This window comes from Terrapene carolina, unplaced genomic scaffold (genome assembly GCF_002925995.2).
Source record: "Terrapene carolina triunguis isolate 2854851 unplaced genomic scaffold, T_m_triunguis-2.0 Scaffold228, whole genome shotgun sequence".
Taxonomy (NCBI): Eukaryota; Metazoa; Chordata; order Testudines; family Emydidae; genus Terrapene; species Terrapene triunguis.
Window position 1 is genome coordinate 2,092,585 of NW_020664579.1, and position 21,438 is coordinate 2,114,022.

General features: G+C 48.0%; 1 protein-coding gene across 3 annotated transcripts in view; it reads left to right on the forward strand.

Annotated features, from left to right (window-relative positions):
* EXTL3 (exostosin like glycosyltransferase 3) overlaps positions 1 to 21,089 on the forward strand; it is a 191,169-nt gene extending 170,080 nt beyond the window's left edge. For all 3 annotated transcript variants that reach the window (XM_026656362.1, XM_024203531.1, XM_024203530.1), the window contains 4 exons: positions 2,742 to 2,869; positions 9,124 to 9,268; positions 10,923 to 11,051; positions 20,546 to 21,089. In XM_026656362.1, the coding sequence (XP_026512147.1) occupies positions 2,742 to 2,869; positions 9,124 to 9,268; positions 10,923 to 11,051; positions 20,546 to 20,755 (612 nt within the window). In that variant the 3' untranslated portion in view covers positions 20,756 to 21,089. The remainder of the gene's footprint in view (positions 1 to 2,741; positions 2,870 to 9,123; positions 9,269 to 10,922; positions 11,052 to 20,545) is intronic.
* The last annotated feature ends 349 nt before the right edge of the window (positions 21,090 to 21,438 follow it).

Sequence of the window (21,438 nt, forward strand, 5' to 3'; positions counted from 1 at the left end):
TTGTTGAATAGACGTACGGAATGATGAATAGCTCCCAACTGAATACAAGACTGTAATTTACTGGAGGGGCTCTCGCCGATGTTATAAACTGTGAAACCTCCTCTCCAGCCGTTTTTACAATAGCTGCACAATCCTGACACTGACTTAAGTCTTTAGCAATCCATGGAGAGCTGGTGTGCAAGGCAAACGAAGCTGTTAGAATGCAAACAGGAAGAAGGAGTCCGCAGCATGGAGGAGGAAGGAAGCTTACTGAGGCTTTTAGCATTCACATCATAAAGTTGTGACCCTGTAAATGCAGTAATACATCGGATGATAAATTATAATAGGGCTGGAGATGGGAGTTAATAGCTCTCAATGAAACAGACAGAATGGTTGTTTTTCTCTGCAGCCACTCCTCTCCCTCGGGTATCCGATTTTTCTGAACGACTGACTGCATAGCTCAGGCTTTTCTCTGCATGTAATTTTATTGAGTCTCTTCCGGTGACTGCAGTCCTTCGTGCCGAATTCCGTTAAAGCAAGGGCTCTGACGCGATTAGGTGACCCACTGAGCAGCAGGGAAGTGTCAACTGACAGTTTCATCCTGGAACATCCACTTGCTCCTGTCATCCTGTCGGCCTAAAGTGCTGGCTCTCCTCTGAGAAGTGACTCTGTTCAAGTGGTATCTTGTGCATGTGGAGAGTCACGTCGTCTTACTCCTGTGACTAAAATACATTTTTGCTCCTGCTGTCCCTGCAGAGCCAACCCAGCTAAGGGAGAGTGAGCTGGACCCTTCTCCTCCTCGTGCATCAGCGGCAGAATTGTTTGCTCAGGACAGATACAGGGCCAGTCAGTGATGCTGCAAAGGAAATGTCTCAATCCTTCCTGTCACCCAGAGCCATACCCAGGGGTCATCCTTGACTCCTCCCCCTCTCTTGCCCCGCACACCCAGGCCACCACCACTTCTTCCTCAGTAACATTTCTAGGATTGCCCTTTTTGTCCCAGACCACACGGCTCAAACTCTTCTCACGGTTCTTGTGGTCTCCCATTGTGACTATGGCAGCCTCCTACTCTCTGGCCTTGCTGACGCCCAGTCCACGTCAGCCCCCTTTTGCAATCTTCAATCAGCTCCTCATTTCCACTGCATCATGTTCAAACCCTAAGCCCTTCACCGCTTGCCTCTCCTGCTTCTCAGTTCTTTTCTCTTACCAAGCCACCGCACCAGTGACCGTGCCATCCTCACGCACCCAACTGTCCATTTCTTCCATGCTGCTCCCTATGCTTGGAACACCCTCGCTGGCTTAGTCTAAAACCACTACCCTCCTCCAGACCCTTCGACTGTGATTCGTGTAGGAAACGGCCGTCTGATGTAGTCCGCTGATAGAAGACTGCTTGGTGATCTCATCTGTTGTATCCGTTTAACTAGGACTGAAATAAACACAAATACTATCATCATTTTGTCACTTCTCCACCTTGGAAAAAATCCGTCTTCCCATATTGTGTGTCTGTCTGTGGTTGGTATTCTCCGACGTGAACTAATTGAATAGGCAGCCCCTCTATTGTGTGAACGCTGCCTGCTCAGCTGTGGCCTTGATGCACTCCAACTTATAGTTGCGTAATTTATTCACTCTCTGCAATAAATTGTTTGTGCTTTTGATGGATCTTTCGTGAAATATTTTAATGCATTCCTGTTGGACGTTCTATTTTTTTTTCCAGTCGCTATTGATGAAAGAGAGCACTAACGCTGGCTTTACATGGGACTTTAATCACACCAGCTGTCACCCAGATCCCTGATACAAATATTTTCCACTGTTAATGGTTTCAGTGTGGTTTTTTTATATGATCAGATGTAATCTTATTTAATGGAGTTTGATTGCTACAATGCTGTATTCTGTGCAGACTTTTTAAAAAAAAAAAAAAAAAAAGCCTGGGGAGATCGTTTAGAGGAGAGCAACAGAAATGATTAAAGGGCTGGAGAGATTTATCTAGGAGGAAAGACCTAAAAGAACTGAATTAGGCATAGCTTGACTAGGCTAGGGGTGAATAACGAAGAATCTTGGAGGTGGGGTCATGTTTGAAAGTGTAATCAACCAAGAAGCGGGAGGAATTGAATATGGTTTCAGGAGTGTATGGCTAGGAGTAATGGGATAAATATAAAAAAGGGAAATTTTAGGATGAATATGTGGAGAAACTTCCTGAAAATGAGATGTATTGGATTTGATCCTCTTACAGGGAAGTGATGGATGCTTCATCCCACAGTATGTTTAAGATCTGACTGGACAAAGCACAGGAAAATATGTTGCAAGATCAGTCCTTCACTAGCCATGGTATAGCCTAGCTGTCCTCGCAGACGTTTTTCTTGTCTCTAATTTCAGTCATTCTGTTACTTTTATAGATGATCAGGAAATTGACAGGAAACAATGAGTAAAATGTTGGGCTCAGTATAACCTCAGCTGGTGTAAATTGGCTCCATCTGACTTCAGGGGAGTTAATCTGATTTACTGATGTGCCCCTTGATGTGGAGTAACTCTGGTGGCCAAGTGAGACAGGTTGGAATCTGTAATTCAAGGAGCTGGAATTCACTGAATTCAGTGTGGGAGCAGAAACCTTTTTTTTTTTTTTTTTTGGTGAGGTACTGGGACCGAACGGCAGTATAGAAACGTGGCCTTCTAACTGCAGCTGCTGGAATGGCTTGCCCCTGTCTCTAAAGCTATGTTATGTCAGTCTGGCAAGCGCCTAGCTATAATTGTTGTGTGTTTGTTAGGTTGTCCGCACAGAAAAGAACAGTCTGAACAACAGGTTCCTGCCATGGGATGAGATCGAGACAGAGGCCATTCTGTCTATCGACGACGATGCCCACCTTCGCCATGACGAGATCATGTTTGGGTTCCGGTGAGTGGCGTAAAGTCTGTGCGTGTGTGGTTGGTTGGGGTCGTGGGGACTGGGCCGTATACAATCAAGCCATGTTCCATTCAGATCCACACTCTGAAGTGTGGTTAAAGCCAAGAACTGGAGTCAGGAGAAGTATGATTCTATTCCTGGTTCTGCTACTGATTTCCTTGGTCACTTTGACCAGAGTTTTGAAACTTGGGTGCCTAAAGTTAGACACTTAAAATTCATTTATGGCACCGAAATAATGGGCCTAATTTTCAGAAATGCTGAGCACCTGCAGCTCTCATTGCTTTCAGTGGGCATTGCAATTGTTCAGTGCTTTGGAAAAGTCAGGCACTCTCATTTCAAAAAGTTAGGCTTCACCTTTTTGAGGGCAGTTTCCCCATCTCTAATATGGAGACAGTCATATTTCCGTATCTCAGAGGGATGCGGCGGGCTTAATGACTAATCATAAAGTGCTTGGAGATCCCTGGTTGAAAGGTGCTATAAATACAAAGTCTGTGTTTTCCTGTCTAAGAATAAATAATGTTAAGAGAACTTTAATAGGGTTACAGAGAGTCTTGTGGCACCTTTACGACTAACAGATGTATTGGAGCATAAGCTTTCATGGGTGAATACCCACTTCGTCAGACGCATGCGTATTCACCCACGAAAGCTTGTGCTCCAATACATCTGTTAGACTTAAAGGTGCCACAAGACTCTCTGTTGCTTTTTACAGATCCAGACTAACACGGCTACCCCTCTGATACTTAATAGGGTTACAAAGTCAAGCACACAAATGTCAGGAAATGCCACAATTAAGGTTGCCTGTGCAATTATTATAATTACATGATCACATACTGCTTTTTCCACAAGAAAAGGTCCCCGCAGTTTTTTAACGTGGACAAAATAACATATTTTTCTCTAGTCCTGTTCTCAGAAATGCCTAAACCGTTCTGGAGGAAAGTTTCAGCCCAAATAGTTTGGCAAAGTTATAAGCAACTAAAAACAGGGTCTTATAATGGGAAGTGTTGGGTAGCCTTAAAAACATCTGGTGCTACCAGCCCTACCCATCATTACTGTTATCATCACCTGTTCAGCATTTAGACCTGACCAAAACCCCCTAAATTAAAATACTTCTAAATAACTGACTTAATGTGCCTGAATGAGTTAAGTTTAAGGTTCTTGACTGTGACAATAAAGTTTCCATTTGGGTGCTTCAGGAGTTGATAACAGGGTAGATGCCTTTTGCTCCTATGCTGCGGGGTCAAATCCAGCTCAGGTGGGAAGTGACAAAAGCTGGTGCAAACTAATGGTTGGTCAGCAGCCTCTGTGAAGTGAGTTGATGGTCTATACTGTGCCATGGTGTTCACATCTCTCATACACCCCCTCAAATTGTCCCCCTCGTCGACAAAGTCAGCCGAGTTCCCGGATTGAATGGACCAAGGGATTTAAACTCCCCCTCCCATGCTTAGAGGTTAGCCTGTCCAGGTGTGGGGCTAAGTTCCCTGTAAGCTGCGCGGCCACGCAGCAGCCTATTTAGCACCGTGCAGGCGCTCAGGGAACCTGTCCAGCCCGGCCCTGCCGCGGTTGGAGGAGGGGCAGCCTGGACCTGCCGCAGCCAGGGGTGGGGCACACCTCCCCCGGCCCAAACCCAGCCCTGGCCCGGACCTGCTGCAGCCAGAGGTGCCTATCCCGCAGCCCCAGCCCTGGAGCTGCCACAGCGGGGAGAGGCACCTTTCCCCACCCAGCCCAGGTGCTGCTGGGGGGAGTCCTCTCTCCCCGCCATAGCCCCAGAGCACCCTCCTGTACCCCAAAACCCTCATCCCTGGCCCCACCCCAGAGCCCACACCCCTGCACCCCAACCCTCTGCCCCAGCCCTGAGCCCCTTCCCGCACTCCGAACCCCTCGGCCCCACCCCATGAATTTTGTTATGTGCACCAATATGGAGGTGATGTGTGACACATCACCTCCACATTGGTGCACATAACAAAATTCATTCCGCACATGGGTGGGAAAAATTAGAGGGAACACTGGTGTGGGTGTGTCTACTGTTGACATTAGCTGCACCTATTTAATTTGGTCCGTAGGGGGTGGCAGCATAAAGACGGGCAGTCCCTCTGGGACCGCTTCCATGTAGGTGCTGATGGGGAAGCTGGGCCTATGCAGTCAGTTGAATGGATTATCCACCGGCTGCAGGATGGCAGCTTCAATTATGAAAGCCTGAAGAAGCATGGGGGTGGTGGGGGTGACGTCGCGTTGTTTGTGCTGCTGTCAGTGGTGGTGGAATTGTCAGTTTGACATATTGCCCTGACTCAGGGAATGCGTCCTTCCCTGCCAAGCACTGCCGGCAGTCCTCCTGAATCTCTCCCCTCGCAGATCTCTTCTGCCTCTGGCACGTTGGCTGTGGCTGTATTAAATTTCACAGAACATCCTATCATCTGCTTGTTGTTGTTATTGTCCCCGTCCCTCTCCTGCTTCAGCATCTAAACTTCCATCCGCTCTGCACTTGCAGAGGGTTTCCTGGTTGCAGAGGCAGGCGCCTGGGGTGAAGCAGTGAACTGGGGAGAGGGAGTGAGGCCAATCTCTGTTCCATCCGCTGATGGAATCTGGCTGTCAGAGCGGCTGTGGAAGCAGGTTCTAACTGAGTCTGAGCTGCCATCGTGGGAGACTCCGGGGCTGCTCCTTCAACTTGTACAGCTAAAGAGCTCGTAAATACATGCCAAGAAGTGTGTTCCCAGGGCGGGGGCTGGCACAGCAGGCTAGTGATGCCACTGCATGAGCTTGTGTCCCTCGCTTGGTTCTTGGTTCCTCTGGCCAATAGGGGTTGCAGGCTGGGCAGCGGTCTCTCTCCACTAATCCAAGCGCTCAGTCAGCTAGCAGGGGGAAGGAGTTGAGCTCTCCTCTGTCACTAGGGTGTGTTGGCATGGTGATTGGGAGGCAAGTAAAAAGGCAACGTGCCAGGAATCCTAGAAGGGTCGCTTTGGGGGGTGAAACATGAGAGTGATTAAAGCCGGGGATCGGGAGCCAGGACTCCTGGGTAGAGGTCTGTTTGGGCCTAATTTTTAGGCCCCAACCAAACTCAAGCCCAGCTACCTGAACCTGAAAAGGTCGAGTCGTTTTCCAACCAGCCCTGACCTTTCCCACCAAAACCCGAGTCAGCGCCGCCGCTTCCTGCCCGGGGTGGGATTGGCTCTCTTCCTGCTGCCCTGGGGTTGGCTCAGCAGTGGCTGCATGCGCTGCTTCTGCCATCCACTGCCCCCCACTGTGCTCCGGCGTGAGAGGCACGCTGACTCCTCGGCACACTCACTCTGCAGTGCATGCCGCGCAGCAAGGTGGCGGTGGCCAGCAGGAGTGGGGCTCACGCAGCCACTGCCACACCGATCCCATGGATGTGGGGATGAGAGCCAGCTTTCCCAGACCCAACAGTTGTAGTCGGATCCTAACGGGTTTGGGTCAGGTTTCAGGGCTCTATCCTTAGGTTCTATTCCAAACTCTGCCACTGACCTGCTGTGTGATCTTAGATAACTCACTTTCCCTCAGCATGTCTCGTTTTCCCTAGCTGTAAAACAGGGACGATGCTTATCTGCCTTACAACAGTACCTCATTAAAGCCTTGTTGATTAATGCTTGAGAGCCTTGAATGTAAGTTCATGGTGTTATAGTTCCCATCCCTCCTAAAAACACACATCTCCTGCAAAGACTGCCGGTGTTAATCCACCAGAGAGAGAGTGTGCGCTGAAAGTAAAAGATATCATTGCCTCGTAACCAGTGCCCAATAATTGTACTACTTGTCTAAACTGCAATGGATACCACAGATTATAAATTCTTAGGGCTAAGGACTGCGCCTTCCTCCATGTAGTGTTCAGTAGGAAGCACGCAAATGGCAATTGTGTATATAATAAGCTAAGCTCCAGTGAACCCCTTAAAGGAATAAAGTTGTCTAAAGCCAAAGAATCCTTGATTTCCAGGGCTTGATTCCTGCTTGGGGGAAAAGCACCCCAGTAATGCAGAAGTAGAGAAGTTGGAATAAATTAATAAGGGCATGAATAGTTCCTGCTCCAACTATTAAAAACTAAGTCATGTCGGATTAATAAAATCCTGCAAAAATAACTGCCTGGTGGAAGGAGTGTGACCAGAAAGGTCCTGACAGCTTTAATTATTCATGTCTTCATTACCAGGTTATATTGGATTTCCATTAATTTAATTAGCAATGTTTACAATTAAAGCATCTTTGCCTCTTACTGTACTGGTAAACGTAACGACTGCCCAGGAGGCTTTGGCAGTGTCTCTGTTAGCACATCTGCTATTGCCCTGCAGCAATGATCTCTGTAACTCCCATCCTGACAGGGGAATATTGCGGGCGTGGGAACACTTGTACAATACACAGCAGAAGAAAATTAACACGTGTGGCCACACTGTGCTCCTAGGATGAAGGGAAAGCCCCTTTTTGCATTCAACAGAGACACGTTCTACCTAGACAAGAGGCACCAAGTTCCAGTTTGAAATACGTAATTTAGACTCTAACCGTTAACTAGACAAGATCAAATGACCCGAAAAGAGCCAAGCAGCCCTGCAACATAAAGCCAGGCTTATTTCCCAGGTTAGACATCGCACGCTGATGTTTTCCTTAATTATTCCTGACAGTTTTCCAATAATCCAGAGAGATTCCTCCTGGGGGGAGAGAGGTTCAAATGAGACTGGAATATTAAGTGCTTGCTTTCTCATATGTGACCGTCACCATTTAATCACATAAGGCTCATTCATAACCCCTGTTATGTGACTGTGCAAGGGAGAAAGGGGGTGTGAAGAGACCCCTTCCTCCTCTGCATGGCGAACCCACATGGCCAGAGGGGAGGAGTGGAGAGCAGACCCTGCCTGGCTGTTATGCACACTCCTGCACAGCTGGGTGGGGAGTTGGCAAAGCTCCAGATTCTGTGGTGATAAATAACCATACTTAGCTGTGGTGCAGCACCTCCCATCTGCTAATATCCTGGTGTTTTTAGTGACTTTAGCCTTCCCCCACCCCCTGGAGAGAGGTCAGCGTTACCCTCACTAGACAGATGAGGAAGCTGAGACATGGGGTGACCTGTTCAAGTTCACAGAGAGGGGGTCTGTAGCAGAGCTGGGGACTCCCAGCCCTGTGCCTCAGCCACACACACGTGACCTTGACCCTCTCAGGGGAAAACATTTAGGAACAAAAATAGCTGAAATGTTGATTTTATTTAATTTTTCATCCTGGGTTGATAAAACATCTTGACGTGAGTGATCTATGTTATGGTGGGGGCTTGGTAGCAAACAAAACCATTTCTGTTATAACCGGCTTTTCCTTGCTCATAACTTTCTGCACATTTCATTTGGCTTTTCGTTTTCCGTGCTTTCTCTTGTCCAGAAGGTACTTAGGGAGGTTGTTTTTTGTTTTGAAGTCTGGAAAATCTCCTGGGTCATTTACAAGTTAGGCGAGGTGGAAAAAAATATTCTTTCCATATGGAAAATCAAACCAAACCAGCCTCTTGCCCTGCTTGGAAAGGGCTGGACTGAGAAGCTTGTAAGTACCAGTACTGCTGGTACTGGAGAGCATCCATGGCCAAGCTCGGAAAAGTTGGTTGGATGATGATAAACTTGTATGTGATTGAAAGATCAGTTTTGAATGAGCTCAGAGTACAGTCAGTACCGTTATGTGTTAGATGTTCTTTGTAAAGCACTTTGAGATCCTTGGGGCAAAAGGAATTTTAGCCAGGGCCACTGTCTGCGGAGATTGCTCCGTGTAGTGTATCACCAGAGTTTCTTTAGCATTTAGAGCTGAATCTGGGAGCCAGGAGCCTTGGCATTCAGTTTACAGCCCTGTTATGTGATCTCAGGCGTGTTTCGTAGGATGGGATTTCTGAAAAGCACTCAGCATTACATAACTCTGCTCCCACTGCAGTCCGTGCTAAAACTCCCATAGGCTCCAATGGAAGCAGGGTTAGACCGATGCTGCTTGTCCTTGAAAATTCCACCCTTAATCTCTGGATGCATCCGTTTTTGAATCTGTAAAATGGGGATAATGGGTGAACTCCTGGCCTAACTGGAGTTTTGCCATTGACTGCGGTGGGGCCAGGATTTTGCCGAGTGCCTATTTCGTGGGGTTGTTTTATGGCCTGGGGATCCTTGGCTGACCATCCCTACCTTCATTATTAGGTAGAGCCACACTACAGTTGTGGGTTGTGTGGTTCTTTTCACAGTTTGAGCATGCTGTGGTCTTGCCCCACTGAAGTTCTATCTTTACATTTGCAGAGTCTGGAGAGAGGCAAGGGACCGCATTGTTGGATTCCCTGGGCGATACCATGCGTGGGACATCCCCCATCAATCCTGGCTCTATAACTCGAACTACTCTTGTGAACTGTCCATGGTGCTGACTGGTGCTGCCTTCTTTCATAAGGTAAGAGCAAGCGGTCAGAGAGAACCCAGTCTCAGTTCTCCTTGGCCAGCTCTCCGCTTTGCTTTTCCTTTTCAGAGTAGCCTGAGTTTTCGATTAAAGAAACTAGTGCCAGAATTGACCATTCCTTCTCTCTTGCGTCTCTGAGTCTCAACATAAGCTTCATTAATCACCGCAAACCAAAGCCCTGCTGAGGAAAGGTTAATATCCGTGTCCCAGGAGATGCAGCTCATTTGAGGAAAGCTGCATAGAATGGCTCTGAGCTGAGGGAGAGAGACTGAGCATGTGGAGGGGCAGGGCTAGGAGCCAGGACTCCTGGGTTCTCCCCCCCCCAGCTCTGGGAGGGGAGTGGGAGAGGGGCAGGGCTAGGAGCCAGGACTCCTGGGTTCTCCCCCCCAGCTCTGGGAGGGGAGTGGGGGGAGGGGCAGGGCTGGGAGCCAGGACTCCTGGGTTCTCCCCCCAGCTCTGGGAGGGGAGGGGAGTGGAGGAGGGGCAGGGCTGGGAGCCAGGACTCCTGGGTTCTCTCCCCAGCTCTGGGAGAGGAGATGGGGAGGGGCAGGGCTGGGAGGCAGGACTCCTGGGTTCTCCCCACAGCTCTGGGAGGGGAGTGGGGAAGGGGCAGGGCTGGGAGCTGATTCAGTTGCAGCAATTCTCTTAGACGCTGTGATGCCAGCCATCAAAGTGTTCGGGTCTGCTCTGGGTTGGCTTAGTAATTTGTTAGTGCACTGACCTGCCAGGCAGGAGTCTGGGTTCAGATGCCCAGCCCTGGATTGTTGCTCCCAGTCCTTAGGAACCTGAGGAGTGTCCATAAGGGCTCACTGCTGTGACACCAACAACAATAGCTTACACACCTGTGTGCTTAGCACCCTTTGCAACGGTGCCACAAGGCATTTCACTAATGAAAAAATAAGGTTGAAAGCTCCTAAATCTCATTGGTTTTAATGGGACTTAGGATTCCAAATCCCTTAGGCAGCTTGGAAATCACAGCCCCACCCAGGTTCGCCCAGTGAAGAACAGCTAAAATTGGCAGCAACCCTATTTTTATGCATCCTGAGTGTGGCAAGGGGTAATAGGGTCACCACAGAAACTCTGGCTTCTGTGGTTACCAGATGTAAAAGAATCCTGAAGTGGGCTCAGAAGGTAGAAAGGTGATGGTTACGTTGATTTGTATCCGAGGCTACTGTTGTAAAAAGAGGGGAGGTTGGGGCCAGATGCCAAGAGCTCCATCAGCTGTTCAGAGCCTTCTTCCTTCCTCCCCATCTGGGGAAGACAGTGGAGAACAGAGTCTATTTGTATCCTTTTGTGACAATGAGGGGCTAAAGGGCTCATCCTGAGCCATCATCCCTTGCTGGGGAGGGACCAAGATGCAGCAGAAACATTGTGTAGACTGACCAGCAAGATTTGAGGTGGCCATGTATGTCCAGATTGCCATAGAGTGGGGTCCAGGAGCTGCAGGTCTGTAATGGCAGCCATGGGGTGGCTTCGCGGCTACCCCATGAGTGAATGGAGCAGAACTTGTCTTAGAGATAAATCCTACCCCCAGCATTGTTCTGGGGAGCCTTTCCATTGACTTCAATGGGCTTTGGGTGAGGCCGATAGTTAGTATGTCACTAGCTGTCTTGGGTCTGTTTTACTGTTGAATGTTTGTTTGTTTCAGTACTACGCCTACCTGTATTCTTACGTGATGCCACAAGCCATCCGTGACATGGTAGATGAATACATCAACTGTGAGGATATTGCCATGAACTTTCTAGTCTCTCACATCACAAGGAAACCACCCATCAAGGTAAAGCAGTAGATGGGAACCTCGTACAGTGCTTCTGATTTCAGGAGAAATAGTTATTTATTCTGATCTGTTAGAAATGCACCTATCTTAGCTCTATGCATCTGGGCCCGGGAACTAACGTATCCAATAGTGAGAGTGAGACAGCCAGCCCCAAGGGACTTTCCACTGAATAAGGGAAACCAAACTTGCTCAGAATCCATGCTTTGCACAAAACCCTTCATAAATAGATGCACCTTGCAGCACGCAGTAGGGGTAGTCAAACTGGCTGGAACAGATCAGTGAGAAGCCACGCCTCAAGTCCCCTAGAGCTGGGGGACTGTTTGCACATCTCCCAGCTGCTCTCCACTGTAGGAACAGTTTGTCTCTGACACTGGCAGGATCCAGACCAGGGAGGGCTCAAGGGATCAGAGTCAATAGCTTTAATCCACTTCCTTCCCGAGAGACTCGATATGTGGTCTTGCACCTTCCTTTAAGTTACAGGCACAAGCAGGGGATGCAATTCCTTGTTGTTATTAGGGTCTGTAGAGTCCTGTATCGCCTTTAGGCCCATTTCTGCACCAAGCGCTGTATGTTCTGCCATCACAGGCCATCTGCAGTGGAGCATGTCTCTGCAGAGCCTCTGGTGGCTTCTTCCTGTCTCGTGATCCTAGGGTCTCGTTCTCCACTCGGGTGGAGAGAGCTAATGAGGCTACTGGGACCTGAATCCACTGTAGCAAAGTTCCAGAAAACAATGGGCCCTGCCCCTTGTGTAAGAGTGTTGGGTGTTCAAATTGAGACACATTAAAGGGGACTGATTTTCAGAGGGGGAAGGGGTGCTCAGCACTTTCTGAAAATCAGATGTTTCGTGATATCTCAGGTTGAGCACCCCAAAACAGAGGCACTCAAGATCACTAATTCCTCCTGAAAATGTAAGCATGTGTCTGCAGTCCCCAAAGGAGCAGAGCCTACCCCAGAGAGTGTCAGTGTCAGTTCAGCCATCCGTCTCCCTTCGGGTTCAGTACCTATTGTTGTGGGAAATTGTCCACACTGTTGATTTTGGATCAGACAGCCTGAGGCTCCTTTATTGATCAATCAAACATGCATGCATGGGGGAGTCAGCCAAGGCAGCCGAACCCCCCCGACAGATAAAATGCGAGAGATTATATAGGATAAAACCACAAAAATTACATATACTTCCTTAAAGTTTTACATCCATATAAGGAATAAAGCAAAACAAGTTTTCCTGTTTTTCTTAGTTTTGCCCTTTGCGGTTTCTTGCTCTGTCACCTGACATCTATTAATCATAGTCTGTTACAAAGGTTAATTCTACTTTTATAATTTCTACAGTTAGTTCTGCTTTTATGATTTCTGTCTACCCGTCTCCTTTTACTCTCCCCCCCCTTTTCTCCTTCCTCCAGGCCACACATACAGTTCACCTGACCCTACATACAGTTCACTTGACCAAAGTTTAGGCCTTAGACTATTTTTCCTCCACACTATCATCATAGTCTCTCAGCATCTTAATGCAATGAATGATGGCAAGGAACAATGAGGGGGTGGGAGGATGGGCAGATGCTTAGTATGTTGCATGCACTTCATAGGGCTCCCTTTCTATTCTGGCCTTGGAATCTAGGAATCTCTTTTGTTGTTAACTCGTTACCCGTTCCTTTAGAGCACAAGCAGGCATGGACTCTGGACACCGTTCTGTTCAATACCGGCTCAGCTTAGATTCTGCCATTCCAAGCTCCATGTACTGTAATCTGAAAAGACAAGCAGCATGAGCACAGTGCTGGAAGACTGGTCTCGCACTCTAATCCTAGGATTGCCGCTGTCTCACTGAACACCTTGGTGTCTCAATTTCAAAGCACTTATGCTAAGCCATAGCAGTGGCCAATGGGAAATAAGTCCAGCAAACACCGTAATATACCAAAACTTGTTTAGTTGTAGCCTTTGTAAAAGCTTGTGAGTTCTGAGTACGTAGCAACCAGTAACGTTTTTGTTAAATACCCAACCCTCCTCTAAAGCTTGGGGACTGACCTATTTTTAGTTCTCTCCCTGAAACATCCTCCCAAATCCCTCAACACAAAAAACCTTAACTAACCACTCTTTCAAAATCAAGAATTCCCTCTTAAAGCTACATGCATTATATATAACGGAAGTCCCTGCAAGCCTTTCTCATTTGAGTTTACACGTTAGGCCTTTCAGGCTTTAGTTCCAACAGCATCACCTCTTGGTAAATTCACTGCAGGATGATAGTGAAGTCCCTTTTAAGGCTAGATTTTCTTTTAGGACTGTGGAAGGTAAAGAGCTGATAGTCTTTATTAGGAGGTGAGTCCATGTGCTTTGTGAATCCACACCTGCTTTGTTCCCAGCATTATTTACTTGGACTCCCAACAATCTCTGTGTTTTCTCCTTTTGTACGGAAGATTTCCCATCTGTTGTAGGAAACAGGGAAATTGTATAGTAATTCACTCAGTGCAGGGGACCCTTCCTACTCTTGTCTTTCCGACACTGGGTGGTTGTCAGCTATACTCTGTCTGATAATGATCAACAAGTCTTGATTGTTGCTTTGGCCTTTCAGATCAGCTGTGTAGCTAGATGATTTGGTAGGTGCTGGACCAGCTGCTTCATCTAGGAGGCATGGAGAGCTGCAGGGCATTCTGTCTCTCTGCATTAACAGCTAGGCTGCTTTGGGTTATGGCAACCGCTGGGCAGAGACAGGTGATGGCTTGGAGACTAGTGTCTGTAGTGAGCTCCCACTGTACCTAGACTACATAGACTATGCTCATCCACTGCATGTCGACGTGTCCATCTCTCCTGGCATCTCTACTTTCACTTCCTCCTCCTACCTCCTGGAGCCTGAGCATCCCTCTGATCTGAGCCCTTTGTTACCTCTTCCCATCTCCTCTTGGTGCCTTCTTCCATGCTGTCCCCTACGTTTGGAACAACCTCTTCCTTCAGGCCCCTCCTCGAAACCTATATCCTGTCTTCCACAAAGCCCTTAGGAAATCACCTCTGCCAACAGAGTCTTACCCCACCTCCTGCTCCCTGCAGCACTCTGTGTCTTAGCTCCATGGTCTGTATCTGAGCCCCTGGAAGAGCCTTGCATCAGATGCTGTGTGGTTGTCTTCATACATGAAGCATCAAACGCGCTGCTAGGACTTGATAAGTGCTTGTCTGGGTGCGTGTGGGCTCCTGCCCCCATACCCAGCTATGACGCCATTTAGAGCTGACCAGGACGGAGAATCTGTGTTGAGGAGAAGGGGACCAGGCAGCAGAGATGCACTGGCAGAGGCACTGGGGGGAGGAAAGGGGAACAGAGAGGATGGGGGGGGGGGAATGAAGAGCAAATGGTAATGGCATGATTAGCATTTTCAAAAGCACTTACTGCAGCTAAAAATGGATTTTCCCCCCTTTCCTGACATTCCGAAGCCACGGCTGGGGATGCCAGATGGCTCGTATGGGATGAGCATGGGGAGGGGTGCATATGAGATGGGCTCCCCAGTAACGTCTGGTCCATGCTGTGCAAAAGTTGGAGGAAGTTACTAGCTGTGGGGTTTAATACAGGCCAGAAATGCTTCAGGGAACTTCCTTTCATGCTTTTCTGACACACGCTGCTTCCTTTTCACCCAGAGATGCTGGAGAGCAGGAAACAACGGGACAGCGGGAGGGAACCAAACATTTTAGAGCAGAAGTGGGCAAATTACGGCCCGGGGGCCGCATCCGGCCCTTCAGACGTTTTAATCCGGTCCTCGAGCTCCGCACGCTGCCCCCGCCCCAAGTGCCACCCCCGCAGCTCCTATTGGCCAGCAAACAAGGCCAATGGGAGCTGCAGGGGCAGCGCCTGCGGATGGGGCAGTGTGCAGAGCCGCCTGGCCGCGCCTCCACATAGGAGCCAGAGGAGGGACATGCCGCTGCTTCCGGGAGCTGCTTGAGGTAAGTGCTGCCTGGAGCCTGCACCTCTGACCTCCTGCGCCCCAGGCCTGATCCCCCTTCCGTCTTCCAAATCCCTCAGTCCCACCCTCCTGCACCCCAGAGCTCGCACCCCCAGACGGAGCCCTCACCCCCTCCCACACCCCAACCCCCAATTTTGTGAGTATTCATGGCCCACCATACAATTTCCATACCCAGATGTGGCCCTCGGGCCAAAAAGTTTGCCCACCCTTCTTTTAGAGCCGTCGAGGAAGACTTGGATTTCTCCTAGAAATAAGACAGAGGCTTGGGGTGAGACTGATCTCTCTTCCCCCTGCCCAAACTTTGTCTCCCAACCCTAAAGAGGATCTATTTTCTTCCTTACTTGCTCATGTTCCTTCCATATATTTCAGTCAGAGGGTCGGATTGCTGGGAGCCAGCTTGTCACAGGGAGAGGAGTTTCTTCCCTGTCAATGGCTTCTCTTTGAGCTGCCGTATTCTCTAATCTGGGATCTTTTTTGTGATGTAGGAAGGGCAGCGAGTGTCACTCCATAACCTGAGACTCTTTCCCAGCAGTATAACCCAGAGATTTCCTAGTAAGGATACTAGCTGTGTATCTTAAATGCTTATAGAGCCGTACTGCCAGAAAGACAGACTTTTCAGTGGTACATTGGGGGCTTTCCTGGTGGCAGGAATGGCTCCGAAATGTCTGTCTCTGATGGTGCGAGTATGATGGATTCCCCAGGAAAGGGACTGGAGAAATGAACTGAAATGAAACTTCCCATGAGCCCAGTGTGTGCCTTCTATCTAGGAAGTCTTCTACTGGCTTCCATTGGTGTAATGTCTGAATGCTTCCCCGGTTCATCAGATTGGTGGAGCAAGGTCCCTGGTGCACGTGTGTGTTTGGGGAGAGGTCAAATCAAATGGAATTGTAGCTCAGATTTTAAGGGAGCGAGGTAAACCGTGCCATACGGTGAGCTGGCATGGCTGGTAGGGAGCTGGGTGTGTGTGTACTTGTGCTGCGTTCTGTAGAGTCACAGATCAGAAGCAGTGATTCAGTGTAACAGTGGGGTTAGTGCCTTTCACCTCCGGAGACCTAGAGTCCAATTATAGGTTTGGTCAGATGCGGAAATGAGCGTGGTGGGTCTCAGGCAGGTCCCTATTCACAGAGCTCGCCAACCACCATGTGAATCTATTGATAATTCAAGAGTGTCTTGGGGAAGAAATATCAGGACTGTTGCAGGTTTGGATTGAGGAGCAGAGCTGTGTGGGGGAAGGGGTTGTGGGCCTCAGAACTGGAGGTGCTGTATGTGATGATGGAGGTGCTATGGCAGAGCCATTAGGGGATTCAAAGCTGGAATAGTAGAGGGAGGTTGAGGATCAGGATTCAGTTGCATTGGGAGAGCTGTGCGGCGTGCCAGGGCTAGGATGTGGATGTGAGGGTGGAGGTACGTTGGCATGTGACCCATGTCAGGACTAACAGGAGATGCTGCAGTATTGAGACATTGTCTTAGCTAGGTGAGAGGAAGCCTGCCTAGCACTTACCCAGACTGTGCCTCCGTCTATCCTGGGCTGTTGGTCTCTCACGTCTCAAGCAGTGAATTCACCCATCATTAGTAAGAATAATCAAAGATGCCGAGCACAGTCGGTGTGTTACTGAGAGACTGTCAGGATCAGTCACGTCAAGGCAGTGGTGGTGGGTCTCTGCTTGGAAATGGAAAAGAGAGCGAGCCTCTGTCATTCCTCAGGGACACATTTCCTTGGGGGGAAGACAGGCCTCCGAAGGATCCTCTCTGCAGTTAAATGCTCTTCCAAGGCAGTGGTGGCCAAGTAGAGTGGACCCTTCACATCTCCCAGCATGACTCTGTGGAGCTGCGGCTAGCCATCTGCTAGCAGCTACAGCCCTTCCCTACTGCTGAATGTGGGAATGGAGGAGGATGGAATATTTATTCTGTGCTGGGTTTCCAGCAGCCACTTATCGTCTCTCCCTACCCACAGTCTTCATTTAGAAGCACAGGCATTGCTGCATTACCATATAGGATCAAACCAGGGATCTGTCTAGCCCAGGATCCTATCTCAAGTGTTTGCTACCAGCCACCTTCAGAGGAAGGTTCAGGAAGCCCTCTAGTGAGAGAGAACTTGCCCATAAGGGAAGTCTCTTCTTAACGCCCATCCGTTAGGGCTTGGTTTGTATCCTGAGGCATGAGGGTTTGTGTCAGATGGAAAATATACATGTCTGTGTTCTGTGTAATGTAACTAAATGTTCTCCTATTACCCAGATAAATGTCTAATCCTTTTCTCAACCCTGCTACGCGTTTGACCACGATGACATCTAGTGGCAATGAGTTTCACAGATTGATTGTGCACCATTTCATTGATGCCCCCTTGTTCTCCAGCAGAACCGAGTTTCCCTTCTCTGTACCTTTCATTCTGTATTGTGTCTTGATCCATTCTCTATCATGTGCCATGTTATTTGGGTCCTCTCTGAACTAAATAGCCCCAATCTCTTGTGCTTCATGGGCCAAGAGAGCATCGCATTCTGGTCTTAAAACTAATAACTGACAGTAAATGATGGTGGGCGAAAGGCCCCCAGGACATGCAGTAGGAAGAGACAGTGTGAAGTTGTAGCACCTATCTGAAGCTGTCCCAACAGAGGCTGTGACACTGTCTCAGCTCACAGGCTAAGCAGGTTAGGATCTGGTCAGTACTTGGATGGGAGACCTCAAAGGAAAGCCCAGTAGCTGAAGGAAGTGACGTTCATGATTCAGTCTGTGTACTGAATGCACGGCTTTCCTGAGGCTTGTGCTGCTGGAGGGAGGGTCTTTAGTGAGGTGGTAAGCCCAGGTCCTGATCATAGTGCTCAGCTAAAAGGTCTTGTTTGGGGCCATTAGAGAACCTGTTTTTCACGTGAGTAGGGTTGTCATAAACTCCTCCCTTGGGTTTTCAGTTGGCAGCTGTATTCCTCTTCACTTCCTCTACTAGCCTTTCTGTGGCTGCAGCCTGCTGGGACGCTGCTGTTGCACATCAGTGATTGCTGGATGCAAAGCTCTCTAGGGAGCTTTGGAGTAGTGTGTCAGATGATGCTGTTTGTTCCTCTGAATATAGCAGTAGGGATATGCTACCAACCACCTGACCAGGATGGTGATAGTGACTGTGAAATGCTCAGGGAGATTAGAGAAGCTATTCAAATAAAAAAATCAACAATAATGGGGGATTTCAATTATCCCCATATTGACTGGGTACATGTCACCTCAGCACGGGATGCAGAGATTAAGTTTCTTGAAGGCTAAAATGACTGCTTCTTGGAGTAACTAGTCCTGAAACCCACCAGAGGAGAGGCAATTCTTCATTTAGTCCTAAGTTGAGCACAGGATCTGGTCCAAGAGGTGAATATAGCTGGACTACTTGGTACCAGTGACCATAACATAATTAAATTTAACATCCCTGTGGCAGGAAAAACACCACAGCAGCCCAACACTGTAGCATTTAATTTCAGAAAGGGGAACAACACAAAAATGAGGAGGCTAGTTTAGTTTAACAGCAATTAAAAGGTACAGCGCCGAAAGTGAAATCCCTGCAAGTTGCATGGAAACTTTTTCAAGACACTATAATAGAGGCTCAACTTAAATGCATCTCCCAAATTAAAAAACATAGTAAGAGAACCAAAAAGAGCCACCGTGGCTAAACAACCAAAGTAAAAGAAGCAGTGAGAAGCAAAAAGGCATCCTTTAAAAAGTGGAAGTTAAATCCTAGTGAGGAAAATAGAAAGGAGCATAAACTCTGGCAAATGAAGTGTAAAAATATAATTAGGAAGGCCAAGAAAGAATTTGAAGAACAGCTAGCCAAAGATTCAAAAAGTAATAGCAAAAAAATTTTTTTAAGTACACCAGAAGCAGGAAGCTGCTAAACAACCAGTGGGGCCACTGGACAATCGAGATGCTAAAGGAGCACTCAAGGATGTTAAGGCCATTGTGGATAAACTAAATGAATTCTTTGCATCAGTCTTGATGGCTGAGGATGTGAGGGAGATTCCCAAACCTGAGCCATTCTTTTTAGGTAACAAATCTTAGGAACTGTCCCAGATTGAGGTGTCATTAGAGGCGGTTTTGGAACAAATTTTTAAAAAGGGCTCCAGAGGTGATGCCTGCAATTACAGGCCAGTAAACCTGACTTCAGTACCGCATAAACTGGTTGAAACTATAGTAAAGAACAAAATTGTCAGACACAGAGATGAACATAATTTGTTGGGGAAGAGTCAACATGGTTTTTGTAAAGGGAAATCATGCCTCACCAAGCGACTATAATTCTTTGAGGGGGTCAAGAAGCATGTGGACTAGGGGGATCCAGTGGATATAACGTACTTAAATTTTCAGAAAGTCTTTGACAAGGTCCCTCACCAAAGGCTCTTAAGCAAAGTAAGCTGTCATGGGATAAGAGGGAAGGTCCTCTCATGGATTGGTAACTGGTTAAAAGATAGGAAATAAAGGGTAGGAATAAGTGATCCCTTTTCAGAATCGAGAGAGGTAAATAGTGGTGTCCTCCAGGGGTCTGTACTGGGCCCAGTCCTATTCAACATATTCATAAATGATCTGGAAAAAGGGGTAAACAGTGAGGTGGCAAAATTTGTAGATGATACAAAACTACTCAAGATAGTTAAATCCCAGGCAGACTGTGAAGAGTTGCAAAGGGACCTCACAAAACTGCGTGACTGGGCAACAAAATGGCAAATGAAATTCAATGTTGATAAATGCAAAGTAATGCACATTGGAAAACAGAATTCTAACTATACATATAAAATGATGGGTCTAAATTAGCTTTTGCCACTCAAGAAAGAGATCTTGTAGTCATTGTGGATAGTTCTCTGAAAACATCCACTCAGTCTGCAGCGGCAGTCAAAAAATCTAACAGAATGTAGGGAATCATTAAGAAAGGGATAAATAATAAGACAGAAAATACCATATTGCCTCTATATAAATCCATGGTATGTCTACATCTTGAATGCAGTGTGCAGATGTGGTCGCCCCATCTAAAAAAAGATATACTGGACTTGGAAAAGGTTCAGAAAAGGGCAACAAAAATTATTAGGGGTATGGAGCGGCTGCTGTATGAGGAGAGATTAATAAGACTGGGAAGTTTCAGGTTGGAAAAGAGATGACAAATACGATAGACGTCTATAAAATCATGACTGGTGTGGAGAAGGTAAATAGAAGTGTTATTTACTCCTCATAACACAAGAACTAGGGGTCATCAAATGAAATTAATAGGCAGCAGGTTTAAAACAAACAAAAGGCAGTATTTCTTCACACAACGCAGAGTCAACCTGTGGAACTCTTTGCCAGGGGATGTTGTGAAGGCCAAGATTATAACAGCGTTCAAAAAAAGAACTAGATAAGTTCATGGATGGGCAGGGATGGTCACCCTACCCTCTGTTTGCCAGAAGCTTGGAATGAGCGACGGGATGGATCACTTGATGATTACCTGTTCTGTTCATTCCCTCTGGGACACCTGACATTGGCCACTGTCGGTAGACAGGACACTGAGCTAGATGGACCTTTGGTCTGACCCAGTATGGCTGTTCTTATGTTCTTATGTTCTGTTCCCAGGTGACCTCGCGCTGGACCTTCCGCTGCCCTGGCTGCCCTCAGGCCCTTTCGCATGATGACTCGCACTTCCATGAGCGGCACAAGTGCATCAACTTCTTCGTTAAGGTGTACGGGTACATGCCCCTCCTGTACACCCAGTTTCGTGTGGATTCTGTCCTCTTCAAGACCCGCCTGCCCCATGACAAGACTAAATGCTTCAAATTCATTTAGGAGTGGGTTACTGAGGGGTCCCTTCAGCACTCTGGACCTGGGCGAGAGGCTGAGGGGTGGCAATCTTTGCCGGGTTCCGAGCGAGAAACGCCTCCAGTATGGGCAGCGATGCAAAGCAAAAGGAAAATCATGGATTCTAATCCATGATTTTTACCCACCCACCCCAGGGTAACTGCACCGAGTGAAATGGAACCGGACCATATGACCTGTGTGAAGACACTTGCTAGGATCATACACTGAGGAAATGGAGACTTTGGTTAGTAGCTCAGCTAGTCCGTTAGCCAAGGGCCACCATTTTTTAAATTCTTGTTATTTAAAATGAAAGTGTTTTAGATTTTCCGCGTGAGGCTTTTTTTTTTTTTTTTTTTTTTTTTAATAGCCTGCCTGTTGGGGCGGGGGGGGGGGCTGTGTAGGAGAGAACATGCTGTGGAGGGGCCTGGCTCGGGAGAGGCAATTCCCTGTCCCCAAGCCGCTCCTGTGTCTGTCGAATGTCCTCTGTGCTAACTCATTTCGGGGCGGGGGTACAGTCACTCTTGCTTTCCCCTCCCTGTTTTGATCGGCCCAAGTTATAACGATCCGGTCCACGCAGCTGGCCGTGCTCCTCGGGTGTGATGCCACTGGTTTATCTTCCTCTCTGGCTACTGAGGCCTTTCAGGTGTCACATTGATGAGCTCCCCTCCCCC